This window comes from Oryctolagus cuniculus, chromosome 19, assembly GCF_964237555.1.
Source record: "Oryctolagus cuniculus chromosome 19, mOryCun1.1, whole genome shotgun sequence".
Taxonomy (NCBI): domain Eukaryota; kingdom Metazoa; phylum Chordata; class Mammalia; order Lagomorpha; family Leporidae; genus Oryctolagus; species Oryctolagus cuniculus.
In genome coordinates, this window is record NC_091450.1 from 36,319,100 (window position 1) to 36,345,581 (window position 26,482).

Genomic DNA, 26,482 nt, shown 5'->3' on the forward strand with positions numbered 1-26,482 from the left:
GCTCAGCTCGCCAGAGTGGGGCCAGGCCACGGAGGCGCCTGTGCTGTTGTGGGCTGCTGAGAAAACAGGCTTCCTCTGTGTCACCTTGTGCTCCGGCTGCTGTGTGCATGCTTCCACCTTGAAGGCAGTGTGCATGGTTCTGGAGAGGCTCCATTAAGCAGGCTTTGACCAGAGCCATGGTGGTGGTCTTTCCTCATGTACCTCACCTGTGTGGTGGTGCATTCTGTGCTGCCACCAGGGGGCGCTCCACTCAGAACTGTGGGCTCTGTGCTGTCCCCAGGGGGCGCTCCACAGAGAACTGTGGGCTCTGTTACCACCAGGGGGCGCTCTACAGAGAACTGTGGGCTCTGTTACCACCAGGGGGCGCTCTACAGAGAACTGTGCTTTTTTACAGGGCTTGACGACGACGGCGATGTTAAAGGTCAGTGTCTTGGTCCTTTTTCCTCCTCCCACTTTCCCAGTTCCAGCTACATGTCTGCAGATTGTGGTAAACAGGTTCCATCTACTTTTTGGAAACAGGTGGAGGTAAAGCCACCATTCAGGGAAATGGAGACTTGGCAGCGAGGGCTGCCGAAGCCACCGGGCACAACGGGTACACCTGCAGTGACTGCAGCCTGCTCTCTGAGCGCAGGGACGCCCTCACCGCACACCCCACCTCCCGCGTCTATTCTAGGGACAGGACTCAGAAACGTAAGTCTCCGTTTTGAAAAATAGAGAAAGACTCATGTCCACATGTTTGCTTTTTATAAGCCTGATTTACTAGGCCTCAGTGCCGACACTGTTCGTGTCAGGATTAAACTCAAAATTAGCCTTAGGAGTTTGAAGAAGAAGTACACCAAACATGTTTAGCTTTGTCCTGATTATCCTCTCAGCTTAGGATTTTTTATGCTGTTTTTATACTTACAACACATGGGGTCCTGTAAACTGGCCTCTGTGAGCAGAAGGAAGGTCCTCGCTCACATGAAACGGCAGTGACTTTCAAGCCGTGTGGATGTTCAGGTGTCCTCACGGCAGCTTTGCAGCGGCTGCAGGCCACTGGTGCCGAGGGCACTTGGGCCGCATCCATCCCCGCTGCAGGGAGCCCATGCCATCCCGGCCACACAGTGGCGCTGCAGGGAGCCCGTGCCCTCCCGGCCACACAGTGGTGCTGCAGGGAGCCCGTGCCCTCCCGGCCACACAGTGGCGCTGCAGGGAGCACATGCCCTCCCGACCACAGGGCGGCGCTGCAGGGAGCCCGTGCCCTCCCGGCCACACAGTGGCGCTGCAGGGTGCACGTGCCCTCCCGGCCACACGGCGGCGCTGCAGGGAGCACGTGCCATCCCAGCCACACGGCGGCGCTGCAGGGAGCACATGCCCTCCCGGCCACACAGTGGCGCTGCAGGGAGCACATGCCCTCCCGGCCACACAGTGGCGCTGCAGGGAGCACATGCCCTCCCGGCCACACAGTGGTGCTGCAGGGTGCACATGCCCTCCCGGCCACACGGCGGCGCTGCAGGGAGCCCGTGCCATCCCAGCCACACAGTGGCACTGCAGGGAGCACATGCCCTCCCGACCACACAGTGGCGCTGCAGGGAGCACATGCCCTCCCGGCCACACAGTGGCGCTGCAGGGAGCCCGTGCCCTCCCGGCCACACAGTGGTGCTGCAGGGTGCACATGCCCTCCCGGCCACACGGCGGCGCTGCAGGGAGCCCGTGCCCTCCCGGCCACACGGCGGCGCTGCAGGGAGCACGTGCCCTCCCGGCCACACGACAGTACTACAGGGTGCCCATGCCCTCCCGGCCACACGGCGGCGCTGCAGGGAGCACGTGCCCTCCCGGCCACACGACAGTACTGCAGGGAGCACATGCCCTCCCGGCCACATGGCGGCGCTGCAGGGAGCCCGTGCCCTCCTGGCCACACAGTGGTGCTGCAGGGAGCCCGTGCCCTCCTGGCCACATGACAGTACTGCAGGGTGCATGTGCCCCCCCCGCCCCCCCCCCCCCCCCGCCCCCCGGCCACACGCGGTACGTTTCTGTAGCAGCCGTGGGGACTTACGGCGACACGCGGTTCCGCAGGCTGTTGGGGCTCCTGGTGCAGTCTGGACTGGCAGTGGTCCTTGCAGGTGCTCATGGTGGCCGTCAGCATCCTGAGTGCAGCTCTTGGGCACCGGCTGGAGAGGCCTGTGCTGCCGCCGCCGGAGGGCGAAGCGCAGACCCGTGTAGGTGCCCTGGGACTCGGCCCCCAGCCTGCGAGGTCCGTGTGCCCGGCCTCGTGGGGTCCACTCTGCTGTGTCAGTGCCGCAGGCTGCAGGAGAGGGGCCTGGGTCTCCGCTGCCAGCCCGCTGTGCCTGTGCGGGGGAGTGGCACAGGGCTGTGGGGGAGTCCTCGCGGTCTGTTTTACATCTTTATTTTTAGTGTCTGTGACCAGAGCTGCTGGTTTTGTGTGCTGTGGCACCGTTCAGAGTGACAGCGGAGGGACGGCAGAGGCACGGTGCCGTGTGGCTGCTGTCACCCTGAGGACGGACACGCGTGGGGAGGGACAGAGGAGGGACGGCAGAGTCACGGTGCCGTGTGGCTGCTGTCACCCTGAGGGCTGGCACACGTGGGGAGGGACGGCAGAGGCACGGTGCCGTGTGGCTGCTGTCACCCTGAGGGCTGACGCGCGTGGGTTCGTCGTGCTGGGCCTGCAGATGAGTGATAGGTGCAATGAGTGGGGGCCTTGCTGCTCGTGCCTGCGACACCTCAGGACCGGGCACTGTTCGCACATCTGTGGTCTGTGCTGTTGGGGCCGGCGCTGTGGCATGGTGGGTAACACTGCCGTCTGCAGTGCCGGCATCCCATACGGGCACCAGCTCCAGTCCCGGCTGCTCCACTTCCAATCCAGCTCTCTGCTGTGGCCTGGGAAAGCAGTAGAAGATGCCCAAGTCCTTGGGCCCCTGAACCCACGTGGGAGACCCGGAGGAAGCTCCTGGCTCCTGGCTTCAGATCAGCACAGCTGCGGCTGTTGCGGCCATCTGGGGAGTGACCCAGCGGATGGAGGACCTCTCTCTCTCTCCTTCTCTCTCTGCCTCTCTATGTTTCTCTCTCTCTCTGCCTCTGCCTCTATAAATCTGCCTTTCAAATAAATAAATCTTTAAAAGATTTTTAAAGTTAAAAATCAATTTATATTTAAAAGAAAAAAAAGTTAGAAGGGAGTGCTATTTCCAGGATGAGCCCAGCGTTCTTCGTAGAGCGAGAGTCGTTGCTGCTGTGGCCTGGGCACCCTGCAGACGCCCTCGCTGCTCCCCTGGCCGCCTCCTGCTCACAGCGAGTGCTGTGTGCATCTCTCACCAGCTGCCCTGTGTTCTGAGGGCCTGGGGCTCGGCCTGGCAGCTGGGCTCCCCGAGGCAGGGCCCCCCCGGCAGGGCGTGCGTCACTGGGCCTGAGGCGTAGACCTTCCAGCTCCTACCACCTCCCTTACTCTGTTTTGTGTGTGTGTGTGTGTGTGTGTGTGTGTATTTACATGTTTGTTTATTTATCTGAAAGCCAGAGTTACTGCGGGGAGGAGACAGAGATCTAACGGCTGCTGATTCAGTCCCCAAAAGGCTGCAACAGCCAGAGCTAGGCCAGTCTGGCCAGTGTGAGGCCAGGAGCTTCCTCCGGGTCTCCCACACGGGTGCAGGGGCCCAAGGACTTGGGCATCTTCTGTGCTTTCCCAGGCCACAGCAGAGAGCTGGATCGGAAGTAGAGCAGCCGGGACTGGAGCTGGTGCCCGTATGGGGTGCCAGCGTCCCAGGCAGTGTCTGTACCTGCTAGCCACAGCGCCAGTGCTGACTCACTGCGCTGGGGAACCCGTGCTGCCCATGTGAGGTGTGCAGAGCCCAGGCGTGGGTCTGCCACAGCTCCCCTGTCGCACAGGTGAGCTCGCTGCGCAGGAGCTGTTGGGTGGCTGTTCGCTGCTGCATAGTCACTTCTCCTCCACGGCCCTCGCTTCTGGGGACGTTGTCCTTGTGAGACGTATGCATGACACGGAGGGAGGAAGCCCTCAGCCCAGCTGTGTGCCCCTATGAATTCCTCTGCTTGCTTGTTTTTTTTTTTTGTTTTTTTTTTTTTTAATATTTATTTATTTGAAAGAGTTACTCAGAGACAGAAGGAGAGGCGGGGGGGGGGGGGGGGTCTTCCACCCACTGGTTCACTCCTCAATTGGCCACAACGGCCAGAGCTGCACCAATCAGGAGCCAGGAGCTTCTTCCAGGTCTCCCGTGCAGGGGCAGGGGCCCAAGGACTTGGCCATCTTCCACTGCTTTCCCAGGCCACAGCAGGGAGCTGGATGGGAAATGGAGCAGCCGGGACTTGAACCGGCGCTCCTGTGGGATGCCGGCACAGCAGGTGATGGCTTTACCCACTAAGCCACAGCGCCAGCCCCATCTGCTTGTTTTTGATGAGGGAAAGTGCATAGACGTGGAACTCGGGGTGATGTATGTGAACTGTCGCGGCGTGGAGAACTCGTGCAGTGCTGAGCCTCTCCTGAGTCTGCCGCGTGGCCCTGCTGGGCTCCTTAGCTCTCTGTGTCCTAGCGGAGGGGCACCACGAGGTCGCGGTGCACAGCTTTGGTTTATGTGTTGAGGTAGCTCCTGTCTAATACTAGACGTATGGTTGTGTCCAGATGTAATCGGTTCTTGGGTGAACGTTCAGGTTCGTCGTCCGCCGTGGAGAGCACTGTCTGGGTGTGTGTTGGTGCGTGTGTGTTTATGTGTTGGAGCGTGTGTGTGTGCGTGTTGGTGCATGTATGTGTGCTGGTGTGTGTGTGTGCTGGTGTGTGTGTTGTGTGTGTGCTGGTGCATGTATGTGTGCTGGTGTGTGTGTGCTGGTGTGTGCGTGTTGGTGCATGTGTATGTGGTGGTGTGTGTGTTGGTGCATGTGTGTTTGTGTGCTGGTGTGTGTGTTGTGTGTGTGCTGGTGCATCTGTGTGTGTTGGTGCGTCTGTGCTGGTATGCGGATGTGTGTGCTGGTGTGTGTGTGCTGATGTGCGGGTGTGTGTGTTGGTGTGTCTGTGTGTGTGCTGGTATGCAGGTATGTGTGCTGGTGTGTGTGTGTGTGCTGATGTGCGGTGTGTGTGCTGGTGTGTGTGTGTGTGTGCTGAGGTGCGGGTGTGTGCTGGTGCGTCTGTGTGTGTGGGTGCGTCTGCTGGTATGCAAGTGTGTGTGCTGGTGTGTGTGTGTGCTGATGTGCGAGTGTGTGTGTGCGTCTGTGTGCTTGTATGCAAGTGTGTGTGCTGGTGTGTGTGTGTGCTGATGTGCGAGTGTGTGCTGGTGCATCTGTGTGTGTGTGGGTGCATCTGTATGCTGGTATGCGAGTGTGTGTGCTGGTGTGTGTGTGTACTGGTGCATCTGTGTGTGTGTTGGTGTGTCTGTGTGCTGGTATGCGAGTGTGTGTGCTGGTGTGTGTGTGTGCTGGTATGCGAGTGTGTGTGCTGGTGTGTGTGTGCTGGTGTGCAAGTGTGTGTGCTGGTGTGTGTGTGTGCTGATGTGCGAGTGTGTGTGCTGGTGTGCAAGTGTGTGTGCTGGTGCATCTGTGTGTGTGTGGGTGCGTCTGTGTGCTGGTATGCGAGTGTGTGTGCTGGTGTGTGTGTGTGCTGGTGCATCTGTGTGTGTGTTGGTGCGAGTGTGTGTGCTGGTGCGTCCGTGTGTGTGCTGGTACACCGAGCAGAGCTGTCCTGTGCGCGTCCCACGCCAGCAGGCTGTGCCCCCACCGCCAGGCTGCCCCCAGCAGAGTGAGGGTCTCCTCCCGCGTCCTCTCAGCGGTTCCTAACATTCTCGTTCTTTTTGAATCCTGCAAGTTGATGGTGAGAACTGGGTTGTAAGACTGCCCATGCATTGCACCTTCTGTGTGCTTATTTGAAAGGCAGAGTTGGGTCCTCGTCTGCTGGCTCACTCCCCAGGTGGCCTCAGCAGTCTGGGCTGGGCCAGGCAGGAGCCAGGATCCGGGAGCTTCTCCCAGGTCTCCCACGAGGGTGCGGGGCCAAGCGCTTTCCCGGGCTTCGCTGCTGCTTGCTCCCGCGCGTTAGCAGGGAGCTGGACAGTGCGCCGAGCAGCCGGGCCTTGGACCAGCGCCTGCTGGGATGCCCGTGCTGCGGGCGATGGCTTAGCCTCTGTGCCGCGGCGCCCGCCCCTGGCGCATTACCTTTTTTTTTTTTTTTTAAAGATTGTATTTATTTATTTTGAGATGTAGAATTACAGACAGTGAGAGGGAGAGACACAGAGAAAAGTCTTCCCTCCGTTGGTTCACTCCCCAAAGGGCCGCAATGGCTGGAGCTGTGCCGACCCAAAGCCAGGAGCCAGGAGCTTCTTCCGGGTGGGTGCAGGGGCCCAAGCACTTGGGCCATCTTCCACCGCTTTCCCAGGCCATCAGCAAGGAACGGGATCAGAAGAGGAGCAGCCGGGACTCGAACTGGTGCCCATGTGGGATGCCAGTGCCACAGGCGGAGGATTAACCTACAGTCTCACGGCGCCGGCCCCAACGTTACCTTTTAATGATGTTTTCTTTTTTGCAGCCTCCGTACAAACTATCCTGCGGTGTGAACAGCGTTGGTCCTAGGGCTGAAGTCTTGTTTTATGTGTTTGAAATCACTTCGGCTCAGACCTCACTGATCCCTGCTGGGCGGGGGTGGGGGTCGGAGTGGAAGAGCTGCGTCTGGTGCCCCCCACAGCCCGGCTCCTTTTCAGGCCCGGAAGTTCCTGGCAGCTGTGGCTGGGGGCGTCGGTGCACACAGAAGTGGGGGCTGGTGCGGAGTCGCGTGGCCGTGTGCCCACGTGGGAGGTGTGGGTCGGGGTCTGCTGAGCAGAGCTGCCTGGTGTGCGTGTGAGCCCGGGGGGGCGCTCCAGCTGCACCCCTCCCCCCACCATCAGTCTGGCTCTGCCCACGCTGAGTCGGCGTTCATGTTATACATTGTTTGCCTGCTTCACCTGGACGAATGGTGTGTTTCCTGGCTCACCAGGGGAGAAATAACGTGTGTTCACGGTTTTGTAGGCGGCGCGTCGTCCCACACGGACAGGATCCTGTGGCTGGCCAAATGCACTTCGTCGTCTTTGTCATCATTCTTAGTTCAGCTTTTTCACGTGGTTTTGATGAAGCTCAATTATGAATCAGAAAATTACAAATTGAAAAGTTATGAATCGAAAGCTTATGAATCAGAAAGCTTTGAGTCAGAGAGCCGTGAATCCACAGGTACTTACGTCGTCGTCTCCTCCCTTTTCCACCAAACTCTGCTTCCAGGTGGAGAAGCTCCGCTTTGCCTGGGCCGCGCGGCCCTGCGCCCTCTCCCGGCGGCCGGCTGCGGTTCCTCTCGGCCGCAGGAGCTTGGGGCAGTCTCTGCCTGCTCTGTGTGCAGCTTTTTCTGAAAGTTGATGGATGTTTAAACATTGAAGCAAAGATAGTTGACCTGAGCGATGCTTAGAACCATGCTGGTCTGTGCGTGGGAGGCGGCAAGCCTGGCGTGGCCGCGGCGTGCCGGCCGTGGGACTGGCTAAGCCTCTCTCGCGTGTGTTGCAGCTCATGCCAGTTGCTATGGGAGCCTGAATGTGACAGAGTTTCTCGGCGAGGACGGCCACCTTGGTGGGCGCGGGGCGTCGCTGTGTAAGTATGGCGTCCCTGTGCGTGTGGGGCAGCGGGTCCTGCAATGGGTGCCTCACGCGCTGTGACGTGGAGCACGGAGACAAGAGGCCATGGTCCCGGGACTGTGGGCAGCAGCCACGTGGCACCTAGTGGCAGGACCGTCCCCGCCCGGGGCGTCGGCTGTGGTTTTCGTGTGGAGTTGGGCTCCTGGCTTTGTCCAGTTGCGACTGTTGCGTATTAATCGTGCTTCACTGCTTGTCACCACGCCCGCAGGCAAGGACGGTGAGGGGACGCGGCGCCTTGAGACACACGCGGCCACCCATTCGCAGTCGTCCGGGCCACGCCGCGTGGCAGGGACCGTGGGGCGCCTCTGTGCCTGTGCAGGTTGTCTCTCACCCCTCCTCATTCTTGTACCCTCTCCCTCGCTCCGTGCAGGTTGTTTCCCCACCCCCCCTTGTCAGGGCTCTCTCACCACCCCTTGTCCTCGTGGCCCCCCGCTCCTTGTCAGGTCTCTCTCACCCCCCCTTGTCCTCGTGGCCCCCCCCTCCTTGTCAGGGCTTCCTCACCCCCCTGTTGTCCTCATCCCCCTCCCCCCCGCTCCCTGTCGGCTCTGTGTTTGCTGTCCCAGAGCCCAGAATCCCCTGGGAAAACAGACAGCAGTGTGTAGCCGTCTGGAAGAGCGCCTTAGCAGGTTACGTGGTGTGAGGGGGTGTGTGGACCGGTTTATTGGAGGTGAGACGTGAGTCAAGAGAAGGCCGATGGCCGGCCGCCAGGGCTGTCTGCCTGGCCCGTCCCTGCGGGGCACTGAGGGTCTCCTGCTTAGCCCCGTCGCTCTTCCTCTAGGCGCTGGTATTAAAAAGCTGAGCTTAAGGCCGGCTCTGCGGCTCACTAGGTTAATCCTCCGCCTTGCGGCACCGGCACACCGGGTTCTAGTCCCGGTTGGGGCGCTGGTTCTGTCCCGGTTGCCCCTCTTCCAGGCCAGCTCTCTGCTGTGGCCAGGGAGTGCAGTGGAGGATGGCCCAGGTCCTTGGGCCCTGCACCCCATGGGAGACCAGAAGTACCTGGCTCCTGCCATTGGATCAGCACGGTGTGCCGGCCGCAGCGCACTGGCTACGGCGGCCATTGGAGGTGAACCAACGGCAAAAGGAAGACCTTTCTCTCTGTCTCTATCTCTCACTGTCCGCTCTGCCTGTCAAAAAAAAAAAAAAAAAAAAAAAAAAAAAAAAGCTGAGCTTAAAAGTAATTCTGTTCTAACTATTAATCACAAAACAGTGATTTTTAAACAATCCTTGTGAACTGTGTCCTTGCACGTCAGCCGTGTTGACGTCTCCTGGTGGTCTCAGGGACAACTTCAGATGTTAATGAGCGCACGGCCTTGAGCAGCCGCTTCGTTTCCTGGGTGTTTCCTGCCTCTGTGCTGTGTGGGGCTTGCTGTCATGTTGACTGTGTTGTGTCCAGGGACCACGTTACCCTTCCCAAGTTCCTGGCTCTCAGAAGCGGTCAGTCCTTACTACGGCTTTCACGCTGGTCTCTGCGTCATCGCGTTCACACCGGGGCGTGTGGACCGCTGGTGTCTGCAATCTCAGTACATCCTGGTAGCCCCCACGCAGCGCCCCCACGGTGGACGCTGGACGTGCACCTCCCGTGTACTCATCGGCGGGTGGAGGGTGGAGACCCCAGCAGTTGTCCTGAGTGGTCCCAGGGAGACGGAGCTCAGACCTGGAGTGGTTCTTTCTGAGCAGAGGCCCCACGGCCTGCGCGTCCCATCCCTGGGCGGAGCGGGGGAGGCGGGCGCCTTGCCTGTGGCTCACGTGTCTCCTGTGCCGCAGGTCCCCTCCTGGTGCAGACGCTGCAGAGGGTCGGAGCTGCAGGTTGCCGCGTGTCCAGGACGCTGTGGTCCGTTCTGTGGCTGGCCCTCGCGACTCCAGGTGGTTGTTGACCTCTCTGTTAACACTCTGGCCAGGGCTGGTGGCAGTGAGCACTGCAGGGAACGCCGTCTTTAACATACAACCCGTCTCTGCCTGCGCTCTGTTCTGTGCTGGCCGGCTCGCTCCTTGCCAACCAGAGACGCTCACACACAGACGGCTTGGGCTGCGTGAGCACTCGTCCCGTCGGTGGCGGGGCGTGTCAGTCCAGCTGCCCGACCTGGGCAGAGGAGAGCGCGCGGACTTGGGCCTGTCCCTGTGCCCTGTGCGCGTGTGCCGATGTCCTGCCGTGATGGAACCCTCCTCTTCACGCGCTTTGAGTGCCTGCTTGTGACCTCCCTGTGCCTCCGGCTGGGCCTTCCCAGGAACGGTCCGTGGGGAGCCTGGTTCCTGCAGGACGCTCCCCCGACTCTCCGTGCTCTCTTGCAGGGAAGGCAGCCTCTGGCGTGTTCTGGTGGCTGGGGATCGGATGGTACCAGTTTGTTACTTTGGTTTCCTGGCTGAATGTGTTTCTTCTGACAAGGTAAGGAAACTGGCCTGTCAGTGCTGTTTGAAAGAAACAGTGCTGTGCCAATGGCCAGCTGTCTGACTGACTGACTGATTGATTTTAAGAATTTTTTTTTGTTTTTGTTTAAGAAATTTTTTTTTGTTTTTGACAGGCAGAGTGGACAGTGAGAGAGAGAGACAGAGAAAGGTCTTCTTTTTGCTGTTGGTTCACCCTCCAATGGCCGCTGCGGCCGGCGCACCGAGCTGATCCGATGGCAGGAGCCAGGTGCTTCTCCTGGTCTCCCATGGGGTGCAGGGCCCAAGCACCTGGGCCATCCTCCACTGCACTCCCTGGCCACAGCAGAGAGCTGGCCTGGAAGAGGGGCAACCGGGACAGAATCCGGCACCCCAACCGGGACTAGAACCCGGTGTGCCGGCGCCACAAGGTGGAGGATTAGCCTATTGAGCCATGGCACTGGCCAATTTTAAGATTTTTTTCTTTGAAAGAGTTACAGAGAGGAGAGGTACAGAGAGATTGGTTCTCTCCCCAAATGACCACAACCGCCAGGCCTGAGCCAGGCTGAAGCCAGGAGCTTCCTCCGGGTCTCCCACGTGGGTGCAGGGGCCCAAGCACTTGGGCATCTTCTGCTGCTTTCCCAGGCCATCAGCATAGAGTTGAGTGGGAAGTGGAGCAGCCGGGACTTGAAACTGCTGTCCACACGGGTGCCGGGGCTGCAGGCAGCGGCCCCTGTGATCCCTGTCTTACACTGACACATCTCTTCACGTAGTCCCTAAGCGCTGTGTGTTTTATGAAGCACTTGCATGTTCCTATTCTACACCCACCTGCGAGATGGGAAAGAGTAGGTGTTGTTCAGAAAACCGGGGGCGGCGCTGTGCACACTCACTTGTTCCTCCACCTGCGGTGCCGGAATCCCATGTGGGCGCCAGTTTGAGTCCCGGCTGCTCCACTTCAAATCCAGCTCTTGACTGTGGCCTGGGAACGCAGTGGAGGATGGCCCAACTCATTGGGCTCCTGCACCCACGTGGGAGACACGGAAGAAGCTTCTGGCTCCTGGCTCCTGGCTTTGGATCGGCGCAGCTCCGGCCAGTTGTGGCCATCTGGGGAGTGAACCAGTGGATGGAAGACCCCCCCCCCCAATCTTTAAATCTTAAAAAAGAAAAAAAGAAGCGTGTGTGGAAGGGGTGGCGGTGGATGCACTGTGCGGGAGGCAGGATGAGGCTTGTGCAGCCCCTGGGCTGGGGTCAGGAGTCCCAGGACCCTTCCCATGGGGCCAGTGGGCGCCCTGCGCATTAGCAGCCAGCAACCTAGATTGTTAACCTGGGGCTGGATGACTCCATCTTATAGGGTTTTTTCTTAAGAACACTTTAAGGAAAAAAAAAGGTTTACTTATTTGAAAAGTAGGGTTGTACAGAGATCTTCCATCCACTGGTCTGCTCCCCACCGTGACCAAAACGGCCAGGGCTGGGCCAGGCCAAAGCCAGGAGCCGGGAGCTTCTTGCAGGTTTCCCACATGGGCACAGAGGCCAAAGTGCTTGGGCCATCCTCCACTGCTTTCCTAGGTGCATTACAGGGAGCTGGATGAGAAGTGGAGCAGCTGGGACTCGAACTGGCACCCGTATGGGATGCTGGTGTCACAGGCGGCAGCTTAACCCACTATGCCAGAGAGCTCCCACCCAGTGGTTCACTCCCCCAAAATGCCTGCAGCAGCCAGGGCAAAAATGGGAGCCACCTGAGAGCTGAGAACCCGCTTACTCGAGCCGAGCATCACTCCTGCCTCCCACGGTCTGCATTAGCAGGGAGCTGGGGGCAGGCGTCACACCCCAAACAGGGAGTCGGCATTGTCACCCAGCACCCCCAAGGGTGCGTGTCTGCCAGACTGCCTCCTGTGGGCGCCCAGAGGGGGGCCTGTGGCAGGCTAGCAAGCAGCCGCAGCTCTGATGCCGGGTGTGCCGGGGGAGGAGACACGGGGGAGCGCTGCTTCCAGTCTCTGCACGTTCATGCTTCCGTTTTATTCCCAGGTGCCTTCGAAATATTTGCAAGTTTTTCCTGTTGCTCATCCCACTGTTGCTTTTCCTTGGTGAGTACGGGTCAGGTACTCTGTGCACAGGAACACGTGACGAGGCTGCGGCTGCGGATCAGCCCCGGGACCGGCGTGCCCACGTGTGATGCTGTCTGTCTCCCTGCAGGTGCCGGCCTCTCCCTGTGGGGCCAGGGCGGCTTCCTCGCCTCCTTGCCTGTGTTCAGCTGGCCAGACCTGCAGAGGACACAGAAGGCCGATGACCCCAGCAACGTGTTCGGACCTGAAACCTCCCGCCTGGACCCGCCTCCGGGGGTGAGCCCCGCCTCCCCCTCGTGGCCCCGCACAGGCACAGTCAGGCGAGTTGGACAGCTCACGTGGTGTCTGGTCACAGTGACCCCATTGTTCAGTTAATTTTGATTTTAAAAACTTCATAGCATTCATTATTTTGCAAAGTGCAAGGTGTCTTAAAGTTCACGAACAATTTATAATGTGAAAAACAGGCATGGATTTCAAAGATAATCTTTTAATTCATTTTCCCGTGAGCATTTTGAAACACCTTCATGTATATGTAGAAGAAAATGAAATCCACTCAAGGTCACATCAGGTCAGGATAATTGCAATTTATTAGGGCTTTAGTCTTTCCCTTTGTTTGCCCTACGGCTGGCATCTTGGTGCCGTGTATGGTGTGGGTTGGTTTTTTAATTAACAGACACAGAGATCACCCATGGGCTGGTTGATTTTCCAGTGGGCCAGGCTGGAGGAAAGCCTGGGGCTGGGAACCCAATCCAGCAGGGCGCCGGTCACGCCGGCCATCACCGCTGCATCTCAGCAGGCAGCTGCAGCGGGGACAGAGCCAGGACACGCCAGGCCTCTGACACAGCGTGCGTCAGCCGCTGCGCCACACGCAGCCACTCGTGTTTCTGCTTCCTGCTTTCCAGGGCGATGACAGGGCGTCCCAGTGGCACTGGATGAGTGGCGTGGATCAGCAGATGGCTTCTCTGGCTGGCTGGTGCCACACACATGACGAGCAGCTCCGGGGGCTGACACTGACCCTCCAGAAGCTGCAGGCGCGGGTGGACCGGCTGGACGAGGGCCGGACAGGGCTGTCCTCGTGGGTGAAGGACGTGGTCGGGCAGCAGCTGCAGGAGGCGGAGGCTGCCAGGCTGCCGGGCACTCAGGTAGGGTCCTGGGGTCCCTGAGTGCCGTGTGCTGCTCGGGGGCTGCGGGGTCCCCCAGGAGTGAAGGGACGGAGTCTGGTGGTCATGGAGAGAGGTGGCCTTTGCATTCCGTGCTGTGACCCGTCCCCGGGGACGCAGGGCACTCCAGCGTGGGGTGTGGACTTCCCACGGGACGCCGTGGCCACGGTCCCCGGGGACGCAGGGCACTCCAGCGTGGGGTGTGGACTTCCCACGGGACGCTGTGGCCACGGTCCCCGGGGACGCAGGGCACTCCAGCGTGGGGTGTGGACTTCCCATGGGACGCCATGGCCACGGTCCCCGGGGACGCAGGGCACTCCAGCGTGGGGTGTGGACTTCCCACGGGACGCTGTGGCCACGGTCCCCAGGGACGCAGGGCACTCCAGCGTGGGGTGTGGACTTCCCATGGGACGCCATGGCCACGGTCCCCGGGGACGCAGGGCACTCCAGCGTGGGGTGTGGACTTCCCACGGGACGCTGTGGCCACGGTCCCCAGGGACGCAGGGCACTCCAGCGTGGGGTGTGGACTTCCCACAGGAGGCCGTGGCTGTGGCCTGTGCCAGACACGGCCCGTCCCGGTGTCTGGTGCCCCGTGCAGGGGTGGCCAGGCCCTCTTGCTGTTGCTGACTGTCTCCCCCCATCTGCTTTCCAAGGCTGACTTCACGGCTTTGCATCGAGAACACGAGGTGCGCATCTCTGCCTTGGAAGGGCTCCTCGGAAAACTGGCAGGAGAATCCGAGGTATTCCTTGTCCGCCTGTGCAGTCAGTGCTGCAAGGGCCCCGTCTGCTGTTCCATTATAAAAATCCAAGCATGTTCTGACCGTCCCTTTTCCCTAGAGCGCTGTTGCTCTAGTGTGTCGGGTGTGCCAACGCCCTGGCCCCGGGCGGCCCCGCGGGTTCCCATGTGGGTGTCAGCCGGCACCACCAGGGTGCACTGTCTTCAGGTGGAGAGTGGAGGGCCCGGCTCTGTGGACGGACACTGGGATCTGGGCGGGAAATCCTGCCGTCGTGGGAGGGGCGGGGCCTGGCGCCTGGGCGCTCGCCTCTGCTCGGGCAAGTGGAGGCTAAGGAGCCTCAGTGAAGTGGAGCGCAGGCCCTGGGGGCTCCGGGGACAGCTCCCGCGGGATGGACCCTGTTGGCCAGGCACGGTCAGCTGAGAGGCAGGGTCTGAGCCCGCCTCCTTGTGGGGCCTGGCCCTGGGTGGATTGGCAGGCCGGGCCAGCACCCCCCGCAGTGTCTGCCCTTCTGAAGGCTGCTTCTCTGACTGTGGGGACGGTCGCATCTGCCGCAGTGCACTCTGGGAAGCAGAGCCAGCGTCCGCCACGGCTAGCCCGCAGGCAGATGTGCCCTGACTTAGGTGGGGGGTTCCAGCCCGTCAGGTGACGTCAGTGTGTGACCTGTGTCTCATTCTCTCAGGCCATCCAGAGGGATCTCGAACAGGCGGAGCTCAGGACAGCAAGGTAGGCCCCCTGGCCGGCGCAGTCTGCGTCGGGGCGGCAGCGGGATGGCGGGAGCTGACCCCACGTCCCTGGCGTCACCTGCGTGTTTGGGCCTTGTGGGGGCACTCCCTGCGGTGCGCCTGGGCCCCTGCAGGACCGTGGTGGGCGGGGCCTGAGGAGCTGACCACGTCCTCTGACGAGGCACCACGTTTGTGTCCACCCTGCCCGCGCTGAGGGTGCAGAGTCCCTCGGGGAGCAGATTGACGGGGCCCTTGTGGGAGCTCCCGTCACGGGGACCCTCTGCTGGCACTGCTGACCTAGCAGCGGAGCCTGAGCTTCGGCCCAGCCACGGCCCCCTCAGCAGCCTCCCTGAGGACGGGCACTTAGCTCTGGGCAGTCTGTGCCGGCCTTGCGGCTGTAGCCCGTCTGCACCTGGACCAGTGCTGCCCGTGCCTTTGCCGTCTGAACAGCCCGATCCCTCTGCCGTTTCGGGTCCCTTTGTCCTGAGCTTTGTCCGCTCGAGTCCCCGCTGTGGACAGCGGTGCCACTGGGCTGCGTCTGTTCCATGCCCTGAGTGGGGTGCGCCTGCCCCCCTGTGCCTCCCTCTCCGGCCCTCCTTTGGTGCTGGCCTGTGTCCTCCCGTCCGTCACGGCTTCAGCCCTGTGCACCCTCCGTGAGGGCCTGCACATTTCACTCTGCATCCAGCCTGTGGGGGGGCCGCGGGCGGGCCTCGAGGTCCAATCAGCCTGCGGCAGGCGCAGGCTCCCTTTTAGGCGGGTGACTGTGGTCCAGATGGCCCCTGGAGGTTAGAGCTGTTCTGGTCCAGCGAACAGCTCGGGGTCCTGCTGATAGGGCAGCCCAGGTGTGGGACGCACTTGCCATCCTCCCAGCAGCCGTCTGCACGCGCACACACACACGCACACACACATGCAGTGGGTGGTGTCCAGTCTACACGCCGGCCTCCCAGCAGCCGTCTGCACGCACACACGCACACACACACGCACACACACATGCAGTGGGTGGTGTCCAGTCTACACGCCAGCCTCCCAGCAGCCGTCTGCACGCGCACACACGCACACTGCACACACACATGCAGTGGGTGGTGTCCAGTCTACATGCCGGCCTCCCAGCAGCCGTCTGCACGCACACACACACACGCACACTGCACACACGCAGTGGGTGGTGTCCAGTCTACATGCCGGCCTCCCAGCAGCCGTCTGCACGCGCACACACACACGCACACTGCACACACGCAGTGGTTGGTGTCCAGTCTACACGCCTCTGTGATGGTTACACAACCCTGAGGGATACGTTCTGCAGTTTTCTGTGGGTTAGCATGAAAATTTGATTTAATTTTTTGGTAATTATTGCCGAGTACCGTCCTACTTGGTGAAGGTTTCTAACTTCAGGGGAATCGTTTGGAACACCCCGTGGTTTTCAGAGTCCTTCACGGGCACTGAGCGATGACCACTTGGCGGCACTTTATTAGCTGAGCTGCAGCGGGGCACGCGTCTCCTCAGATGTGCCCCTCGGGCGTCTGAGACACAGGGCAGGCTGTGTGCTTACAGCGCTGACCATCTGGGAACACGCCTGCCATGGCATGTGCTGTCCAGGGACGTGCACCGTTTGGGAGCACACATCTGTGGCGTGTGCTGACCATCTGGGAACATGCTGCCCGTGGTGTGCACTGACCAGGGACATACATGTCTGCTGTGTGCTGACCATCTGTGGGGTGCATTGAGAACACACATGTCCATGGTGTGTACTGACTGGGAACATTTGTGTCCGTGGCACGTGTGACCGAGAACACCTATATCCGTGGCTGTGTGACTGGGAACACGTGTGTCTGTGGTGTGCACTGACTGGGAACACGCGTGTCTGCAGTGTGTGTGACCAGGAACACGTGTGTCTGTCGTGCACTGACTGGGAGCACATGTCTGCAGTGTGTGTGACCGGGAACACGTGTGTCGCTGCACTGGGAGCACGTGTGTCTGTGGCATGCACTGACTGGGAGCACACGTGTCTGCAGCGTGTGTGACCAGGAACACGTGTGTCTGGCTGCACAGACTGGGAGCACGTGTCTGCAGCGTGTGTGACCAGGAACACGTGTGTCTGTGGTGTGCATTGACTGGGAGCACATGTCTGCAGCATATGACCAGGAACACGTGTGTCTGGCTGCACTGACTGGGAGCATGCGTGTCTGCAGTGTGTGTGACCGGGAACACGTGTGTCTGTGGTGTGCATTGACTGGGAGCACATGTCTGCAGCGTGTGTGACCAGAACACGTGTGTCTGGCTGCACTGACTGGGAGCACGCGTGTCCGTGGCGTGCACTGACTGCTTCCCCGCCCCTCTGGCTTGCAGCGGCAGTGAGGAGCAGCAGCGCCTGCTGGCCAGCGTGAAGCACCTGGAGCTGGAGCTGAGCCGCCTGCGGGCGCAGGTGTCCGAGTGGCAGCGCCTGCAGAGCAGCTGTGCGAGGGCGGACGCGGGCCAGGGCCAGGTGCGCCTCCCCGGCCTCCGGGGTTGCGGTGGCTGGGCCGGGACCACGCTGTTGAGGAGCTCCCCTTCCCCGTGTCTGGAGTCGGGCCCTGGGGAGGGACTTCACTGCTGGCGCTCAAATCGCGCGGGCCAGGGGCCTGCGGGCCTGGGCGCATCTCCCACGGCAGACTCGGGCTGGAGCCGGCAGCTGGCTTTGTCTTGTTGATAGCGTCACGGACGCTGCTCCAGGCCCACCCGTCGAGATTTTCTAGAGAAAATCCAGAGCTTGGGCTGCTGCAGGAGGAGACAGGCGTTGAGTGGCAGCACCCCCAGGCCGGGTAGGGGGCTCAGCCGTGACGAGGTGAGGGGCTCCACCCCATGCCAGGCTGCTGGCCTGTGGTCAGGGGCTGTGCGTGGCTTTGGCCTCTGGAAGAAAACCACAGGCTACCGACCACAGAGTGCGGAGCTGGGGGCACCGGTCTGTGTGTGCCCCTGGAGGTGGGTGTGCTTTTCTGGGGCCTGTCCCCCAACTCCAGTCCTTACAGAGCAAGAAGAGACACTCAGGTGCACATGGAGGGGGGACCACAGGGACGTGTTCGACATCCTATGGTGACACTTCTTAAAAAATGTTTCTTTATTTGAAAGCCAGAGGTAGAAGAGGGGCTGAGAGAGAGAGAGGGAGGGTAAGGGGCGGGGGGAGGGAGAGGGAGAGGGAGTGAGTGCTGGTTCACTCCCCCACACGGCTGTAAGAGCCAGATCTGGGCCAGGCCACAGCCAGGAGCCACGAGTTCCATCCTGGTCCCCCGTGGGTGGCAGGGACCCAAGTCCTCGGGCCATCCTCTGCCTTCCCAGGGGCACCAGCAGGGAGCAGGATCAGCAGCCAGCGTCCAGTACAGGGTGTGGCGGTGCAGGCAGTGCCTAACCCCCTGCGTCACGTAGCCAGGCCAAGCGTGGTCACGACGAGGGGCTCTCGTTCCCCTCTGCCATCAGCAGGGCTGGGCGGCGTGGACGGGGCCTCTGCTCAGCTCCACGCTGTCCAGGCCCGCGGTCTGCGCTGCTGTCTCCGGCCTCTTCCGCACGCCCAGCGCGCTTGCTGGTCCTTCAGTACGAAGGAGAAGGTTGTGTCCGATGTACAGGAAGCTCTCGGGGAGACACGCAGCGCTTGCGGCGTTTCTAAGAGGGCGCCGGTGCAAGCCCAAGTCCTTGTGTGAGGCAGCGAATTCGCGTTTCCTGGTGGTTTCGCAGGTGGAGGCGCAGGTCAGAGCGGCGGTGAGACTGCTGCTCTCCGAGGGCCAGCAGGACGAGGCCCTGGAGCAGCTGCTGCGCCGGCTCTCCGCGCGCTTCGTGAGCAAGGAGGACCTGCAGCTGGCCCTAAGCGCGCTGGAGCGGCAGGTGCTGGGCAACATCTCGCACCACGTCGCCGGCAGCGGGCAGGGGCCCACGCCCGAGGCCGTCCTGGCCGCCGTCAGCGAGGCAGGCATCTCTGGCATCACCGAGGCGGTGAGTGGGGGCGTGCCCGAGCCCGGTGGGCGGCGCTGGGCTGCGGCTCTGGGCGTGGTCTCACGGGCTGTGGTTGGGCTTCCTAAGATGATAGAGGCACGCTTCACACACGCCCAGCGGGAGCCGGAGGGGACCTGGGACTCGGTCTGGGACCCCCCTGCCTGTGTGGGGCCGTTCCCAGCCCCCATGCTTCTCGGGGTCCTGGGGCCCCCCGGTCAGGTCTGAGCGCTGAGTACGGAGCGCCCGGTGCAGGCTGCGGCGTGACACTGCTGCGCCTCCCCCTCCTGCCCCGAGACGCACGGAGTCGCTGGTCTTCCTCCTGTCTGTGCAGCAAGCTCAGGTCATCGTGAACAACGCCTTGAAGCTGTACTCCCAGGACAAGACCGGGATGGTGGACTTCGCACTGGAGTCTGGAGGTGGGTGGGCGCGGGCTCTGTGTGCTGGGTGTCCCCGCGGGAGGGGGCGGTGCGCTGGGCGGCTCCTCCCTCGGCTTTCTGCCTGGCCCACCGCGTGGGGCGCAGGTTCTCCCGTGGAGCTCACGGCACGAGCTCCCGGTCGGCGTCTCTGTCCTCCCGTGGTGGACGTCGCAGGCAGAAAGGCCACGGGGGTGCAGTGATGGGTGCCGGTTTGTTCCTTGGAGAAGGAAGACAGACCGTGTCCATCAAGGCTGGGAAGTGCTGAGGTCCGCGCGGCGCCCTCCACTCAGCTGGGTCAGCAGCTGTCCTGTCTCTGTGAGGTCACGTTAGCCCTTGCAGGCGGGTATGCCATCACGCTCTGTCCCACGTGTGTCCCACGTGTGCACACCACAGTCCTGGGCTCGGGCTCGGGCCCAGCAGTGGCCCAGGATTCGGGGCTCGCTCAGGTCCTCCAGAGCCAGCTCGTCCCCTGGGGAGACGCGTGTTAGTCGTGTCACCAGGAGAGAAGGCCACGGCGGGTCTGAGTGTGTCCACGGGACAGCTCCCGGAGTCCTGCAGGAGGCTTCTCAGGACGCACACGCGTGGGGAGGCTTCTCTCAGGATGCACACGCGTGGGGAGCCTGCTTCTCTCAGGATGCACACGTGTGGGGAGGCTTCTCTCAGGATGCACACGCATGGGGAGGCTTCTCTCAGGATGCACACGCGTGGGGAGGCTTCTCTCAGGACGCACACGCGTGGGGAGGCTTCTTTCAGGACACACACGCGTGGGGAGGCTTCTCTCAGGATGCACACGCGTGGGGAGGCTTCTTTCAGGACGCACACGCGTGGGGAGGCTTCTCAGGACGCACACGCGTGGGGAGGCTTCTCTCAGGACGCACACGCGTGGGGAGCCTGCTTCTCTCAGGACGCACACGCGTGGGGAGGCTTCTCAGGACGCACACACGTGGGGAGGCTTCTTCTCTCAGGACGCACACGCGTCGGAGGCTTCTCTCAGGATGCACACGCGTGGGGAGGCTTCTTTCAGGACGCACACGCGTGGGGAGGCTTCTTAGGACGCACACGCATGGGGAGGCTTCTTAGGACGCACACACGTGGGGAGGCTTCTCAGGATGCACACGCGTGGGGAGGCTTCTTTCAGGACGCACACGCATGGGGAGGCTTCTTAGGACGCACACGCATGGGGAGGCTTCTTAGGACGCACACACGTGGGGAGGCTTCTCAGGATGCACACGCGTGGGGAGGCTTCTCAGGACGCACACACGTGGGGAGGCTTCTTCTCTCAGGACGCACACGCGTCGGAGGCTTCTCTCAGGATGCACACGCGTGGGGAGGCTTCTTTCAGGACGCACACGCGTGGGGAGGCTTCTCAGGACGCACACGCGTGGGGAGGCTTCTTCTCTCAGGACGCACACGCGTGGGGAGGCTTCTCTCAGGACGCACACGCGTCGGAGGCTTCTCTCAGGATGCACACGCGTGGGGAGCCTGCTTCTCTCAGGACGCACACGCGTGGGGAGGCTTCTCTCAGGACGCACACGTGTGGGGAGGCTTCTCTCAGGACGCACACGCGTGGGGAGGCTTCTCAGGACGCACACGCGTGGGGAGGCTTCTCAGGACGCACACGCATGGGGAGGCTTCTTAGGACGCACACGCGTGGGGAGGCTTCTCTCAGGACGCACACGCGTGGGGAGGCTTCTCAGGACGCACACGCATGGGGAGGCTTCTTAGGACGCACACACGTGGGGAGGCTTCTTCTCTCAGGACGCACACGCGTCGGAGGCTTCTCTCAGGATGCACACGCGTGGGGAGGCTTCTTAGGACACACACACGTGGGGAGGCTTCTTCTCTCAGGACGCACACGCGTGGGGAGGCTTCTCTCAGGACGCACACGCGTGGGGAGGCTCTCAGGATGCACTCGGCCTCCCTGACCCCGGGTGCTGTCTGCCCCATCTCCCAGTGAGGGGAGGCTGCACCTCGCTAGTGTGGCCGAGATGAAGCTCACGTGTAGCGTGCCTTCGCCGCTGTCAAGTGTCCACGCGAGCTTCTTGTGTGTTCTGTGCTGTGTCCGTGCAGTCTGGTTGCAGAGTGTCCGTCCCCCGGGAGGACGGCCCGCCCAGCGGCGGTCGCTCCCGGCTCCCCCACACTTTGTGGACGTGCAGTTTGTAGCTGTCACTGTCGCTGGGGCTCTGAAGGCCGCCTGTCGGGTGACGGCAGGACTTGGCCATCTGTGCTCCCGCTGTCGCTTGTTGCGAGGGGCCAGGCGGGTGTGGCGAGGGCACGCGCACACGACAGCCGCGCGTCAGGACTCGCCGATGTGCGGAGGGAGGGTCCTTGCCCCAGCGAGGCGTGAGTTCGCAGACGCTTTGAGGAAACCCCGCTTCCGAGAGCGGGGCTCTGACGCCACCGGCCTCTGCCCCCAGGCGGCAGCATCCTGAGCACGCGCTGCTCCGAGACCTACGAGACCAAGACCGCGCTCATCAGTCTGTTCGGGATCCCTCTCTGGTACTTCTCACAGTCGCCCCGTGTCGTCATCCAGGTGAGTGCCGGCCTCGCTGGAGGTCACGACGCCCACCCGGCTCCGGGGCGACGTGCGGTGGTGCCCGTGTCTGCCCCCTGCCGCGGCTCCCACGGCACACGCTGGCCGCCGGCTTCCCCGCCTGGGGAGCCTCACGCGCCTGTGGTGTGCTGCAGGTGACTAGCGGCAAGGCCCGGGGGCTGGGGGCTGGGGGGGCAGAGGGGCTGGGGGGCAGGGGAGCTGAGGGCCGGGGGGGCTGGGGGGCAGAGGGGCTGGGGGGCAGGGGGGCTGAGGGCCGGGGGGGCTGGGGGGCAGAGGGGCCCGGGGGCAGGGGGCCTGAGGCTGGGGCCTGGGGGGCTGAGGGCCGGGGAGGCAGGGGGTCGGGGGGCAGGGGGCCTGAGGCTGGGGGACGGGGGGGGCTGGGGGACGGGGGGCCAAGGGCCTGGAGCCGGGGGGCTAGGGGCCGCCTGTGTCCTGGGCGCCGCGTCTGCTCTCACTGCACTGTTGCTTTCCCAACACTGTGTGATCAGCTTTACAGGTTTGTTTATTTAAGATTTATTTGTCTGAAAAAATTGCAGAGAGGGAGACACAGAGAGGGAGGTCTTGTTCTGCTGGATCACTCCCCAGGTGGCCAGGGCTGGGCCGAGCCAGAGCCAGGAGCAGCTGCGTCTCCTACGCGTATGCAGGGCCCCAACACCTGGCGCTCTTCCACTGCTTTCCCAGGCCATTGGCAGGGAGCTGGAACAGAGGTGGAGCAGCCGGGACTCGAACCTGCACCCATATGGGATGCTGGCATCACGGACAGCAGCCTTGCCTGCTGTGTCACAGCACTAGCCACACACGTTCCTTTCTTAAATAACTTGACTTGAAAGGCAGAGGCACAGCGGATGCTCTCCATCCCCTGGTTCATTCCTTAAATGTCCACAGTAGCCAGGGCTGGGCCAGGCCACATCCAGGAGCTGGGAACTCAGGTCTCCAGGTGGCTGGGAGGGACCCAGGTATGTGCCTCCCAGAGTGCATGAGGGCAGGAGAAAGAGTCAGCTCATCCCAGGCTCTCCAGGGTTGGGAGTGGGCGTCCCAGGCTCTCCGGGGTCGGGAGTGGGCGTCCCAGGCTCTCCAGGGTCGGGAGTGGGCGTCCCAGGCTCTCCGGGGTCAGGAGTGGCCGTCCCAGACTCTCCGGGGTATGGAGTGGGCGTCCCAGGCTCTCCAGGGTGGGAAGTGGCCGTCCCAGGCTCTCCGGGGTCAGGAGTGGCCGTCCCAGACTCTCCGGGGTATGGAGTGGGCGTCCCAGGCTCTCCGGGGTACGGAGTGGCCAACCCAGGCTCTCCGGGGTCAGGAGTGGCCGTCCCAGGCTCTCCGGGGTCGGGAGTGGGCGTCCCAGGCTCTCCGGGGTACGGAGTGGGCGTCCCAGGCTCTCTGGGGTCGGGAGTGGGCGTCCCAGGCTCTCTGGGGTACGGAGTGAGCGTCCCAGGCTCTCCGGGGTCGGGAGTGGCCGTCCCAGACTCTCCGGGGTCAGGAGTGGCCGTCCCAGGCTCTCCGGGGTCGGGAGTGGCCGTCTCAGGCTCTCCGGGGTCGGGAGTGGGCGTCCCAGGCTCTCCGGGGTCGGGAGTGGGCATCCCAGGCTCTCCGGGGTACAGAGTGGCTGACCCAGGCTCTCGGGGGTGGGGAGTGGCCGTCCCAGGCCGCCCTGCAGCTTGCTCAGATGCTCAATCCCATGCGTCCACGTTGGGGCATGAAGGAAGAGGAATGTGAATTGTCCAAGGTGTCCCAGCTACGCTGCTTCCAGTCCAGCTCCCTGCTGGTGGCCTGGGAAAGCAGCGGGAGGTGGCCCAGCTGCTTGGGCCCCTGCAGCCACATGGGAGACCCGGATGGAGCTCCTGGCTCCTGGCTCAGTCTTGGTTGTGGGCATTTGGGGAGTGACCCAGTGCAGGAAGACCTGCCCTGTTGAAGTTGTATTTCTTTTCTGAGAGGAGGAGTGTGGTGGGCGCAGAGTCACCATGCAGACCCCGGGAGTCAGGTGAAAGCAGGCCTGAGGCGAGCCTCGTTTATTTCAGTTGCTACAGCTGCTTATATAGCCAAGGCAGCCAATCCGATCAAGGGGCAGTCTGTGCCCTAACCAATCACAGCCTGTTGTCAGGCGGTTTCTGGAGCCATCCAGTCACGGCCTGTTGCCAGGCAGTTTCTGTTGTCAGCAGCCATCTTGGCATGACCTTCTCACCTTCTCATTCCACCACACTGCCCAACTCTCTGTCTGTGCCTTTTGAAGCAGATGTATGGGTTTTTAGTTTGCCAAGTGTTTCCAAGTCCAGCCGCAGTGGAAGAAGTCCGCTGCACACTGTTGAGTTCAGCAGAGCTGAGATGTAGGTCCTCCGTGTCACTCTGCCTGGTTTCAGTTAGCACAGGCAACCAGGGCCCACAGGTATCGGGTGGAAAATTCCAGAACAGAATTGAGGACGTGTTTTGTAACATTGTAAACGTTAGTCTTTGTGCCTAGGATTTCTAACTGGGAACGTCTGTCATTCTAAAGTTTAAAGCCATCCTCAAATACTGACAGTTGGGGGTAAAGTTTCAGCCTCTGGACCGGAAGTGCCGGGAGGGCCCCCAGAGCCCTGCTGCAGATGGGGCCGGGACGCGCTGTGCCCGCGCGCGTGTGTGTGTGGATGGGGCCGGGACGCGCTGTGCCCGCACGCGTGTGTGTGTGTGGATGGGGCCGGGACGCGCTGTGCCCGCACGCGTGTGTGGATGGGGCCGGGACGCGCTGTGCCCGCACGCGTGTGTGCGGATGGGGCCGGGACGCGCTGTGCCCGCGCGCGTGTGTGTGTGGATGGGGCTGGGACACGCTGTGCCCGCACGCGTGTGTGTGTGTGCATATGGGGCCAGGACGCGCTGTGCCCGCGCGCGTGTGTGTGTGGATGGGGCTGGGACACGCTGTGCCCGTGCGCGTGTGTGTGTGGATGGGGCCAGGACACGCTGTGCCCGGGTGTGTGTGTGTGGATGGGGCCGGGACGCGCTGTGCCCGCGCGTGTGTGTGTGTGGATGGGGCCGGGACGCGCTGTGCCCGCACGCGTGTGTGTGTGTGTGTGTGGCCGGGACGCCCTGACCGAGTTCTCTGGAAGGATCTAAATGGGAACACTCTGAGCGTGGCATTCACGCTCATAGGATAAAGTTAACCCGTGCCATGCTGCGCGCACCAGAGAACAGCGCACGGCCTGGGGGCCTGCGTTCCCGGCGCTTCGCGCTTTCTCGAGAGCACGTGCGCTCCTGCGATGGAACCTGAGACCCGCCCCCGGGGAGCGCGGGGCGGCGGGGGCGACGCCGCCCACCCCTGCGTGAGCGGGACTCCTGTGCACGTGGCTCCCGAGGCCCCGGCCACTGGCGTGGAAGCGGCACTGAGGAGCGCCCGCGGGGCCCTGGGGTGGGCTGTGGGAGGTCCTTGGCTTTTAAAAATAATCATGCAGTATGGCCAGCGCTGCGGCTCACTAGGCTAATCCTCCACCTGCGGCGCCGGCACCCCGGGTTCTAGTCCCGGTCGGGGCGCTGGTTCTGTCCCGGTTGCCCCTCTTCCAGGCCAGCTCTCTGCTGTGGCCAGGGAGTGCAGTGGAGGATGGCCCAGGTGCTTGGGCCCTGCACCCCGTGGGAGACCAGGATAAGCACCTGGCTCCTGCCATCGGATCAGCGCGGTGCGCCGGCTGCAGCACGTCAGCCGCGGTGGCCATTGGAGGGTGAACCAACGGCAAAAAGGAAGACCTTTCTCTCTGTCTCTCTCACTGTCCTCTCTGCCTGTCAAAAAAAAAAAAAAAAATCCTGCAGTAAACTTGACAGCGGGAGGCCAGGGCTCGGTCAGTGTGCAGAGCCTCTCACCGTCTCACACCTTGCAGTTTTGTGGTTCCCTTTTTCCTTTTTCCTTTTTTTTTTTTTTTTTAAGAATGTATTTGTGTCTATGAAAGACAAAGTTGGAGAGAATCTTCCATCCACTGGCTCACTCCCCGAATGGCCACAGTAGCTGGGCTGGGCCGGGCTGGAGCCAGGAGCTTCCTCCCTGTCTCCCACGCGGGTGCAGGGCCCGGGCACCTGGGCGTCCACTGCTTTCCCAGGCCACAGCAGAGCCGGATGGGGAGAGGGGCGGCCGGGCTGAACCTGAGTTCGCTTCTCTCTGAAATCCGCATCTGCATTTCTCTTTATGGCCTGGTCAGCTCGCTCACAGCCGACTCGGGTGTTCCCGAGGGAAGCTGGGCGAGGGGCTGAGAAGGACGCGCAGTTCCCTCTGGTCCGCTTCCGACAGTGGGCCGCGGAGGGGTGCGTCTTCGGTGTCCGAGTGGGCGCTTCCTCCTGGGGTCCGAGTGTGTGGCTGAGCGCCTGCCCTGTGTCTCCCCAGCCCGACATCTACCCGGGGAACTGCTGGGCGTTCAGGGGCTCCCAGGGCTACCTGGTGGTGCGGCTGTCCATGGCCATCTGGCCAGCCACGTTCACACTCGAGCACATCCCAAAGACGCTGGCGCCCACCGGCAGCATCGCCAGCGCCCCCAAGGACTTCGCCGTCTACGTGAGTGTGGCTTCGAGGACGCGCCGTCCCTCTGTGCCCCTGCGGGAACTCCCCGAGAGGAGAGGGCGAGGGCTGGCGCCCTGTGGAGGCTGTGGCCCCTTTGTCTCCTTTCCCACTTTGTCAGTGTAGCTGCCACGGTCCTGTCTCCTGTCTGGCAGAGGGGTGGGGCCTTCCCGCTCTGCGCCCAGGCCGCTGCGCCTGGGGTCCGTCTCCGGCACCCACGGCCTCAGCCTTGTCACAGCCACGGCCCTCGGGCGGTCCCTGCGCGCTGTCACGTCTTCCATCATAACCACTAACGGGTCCTGTCACCGCGCCCCGCCCAGGACCTCTTCCTGGGCTGGAACGTCAGCTCCCACCCCTGGTCTCCTTTGCTG

The 26,482-nt window shown here is 62.3% G+C and overlaps 1 protein-coding gene across 8 annotated transcripts in view; it reads left to right on the forward strand.

Annotated features, from left to right (window-relative positions):
* The window catches only part of SUN1 (Sad1 and UNC84 domain containing 1), a 46,455-nt gene that overhangs the window by 18,672 nt on the left and 1,301 nt on the right, over positions 1-26,482 (forward strand). For 4 of the 8 annotated variants that reach the window (XM_070064262.1, XM_070064265.1, XM_070064263.1 and 1 more), the window contains 17 exons: positions 395-421; positions 520-690; positions 6,988-7,185; positions 7,510-7,593; positions 7,846-7,956; positions 9,402-9,500; positions 9,927-10,020; positions 12,024-12,082; positions 12,192-12,337; positions 12,964-13,203; positions 13,875-13,961; positions 14,638-14,681; positions 17,024-17,159; positions 18,383-18,637; positions 18,969-19,053; positions 21,471-21,586; positions 25,941-26,108. In XM_070064262.1, the coding sequence (XP_069920363.1) occupies positions 395-421; positions 520-690; positions 6,988-7,185; positions 7,510-7,593; positions 7,846-7,956; positions 9,402-9,500; positions 9,927-10,020; positions 12,024-12,082; positions 12,192-12,337; positions 12,964-13,203; positions 13,875-13,961; positions 14,638-14,681; positions 17,024-17,159; positions 18,383-18,637; positions 18,969-19,053; positions 21,471-21,586; positions 25,941-26,108 (2,120 nt within the window). The remainder of the gene's footprint in view (positions 1-394; positions 422-519; positions 691-6,987; positions 7,186-7,509; positions 7,594-7,845; positions 7,957-9,401; positions 9,501-9,926; positions 10,021-12,023; positions 12,083-12,191; positions 12,338-12,963; positions 13,204-13,874; positions 13,962-14,637; positions 14,682-17,023; positions 17,160-18,382; positions 18,638-18,968; positions 19,054-21,470; positions 21,587-25,940; positions 26,109-26,482) is intronic. The other 4 variants (XM_070064264.1, XM_051835235.2, XM_051835241.2 and 1 more) reach the window with 4 other exon arrangements.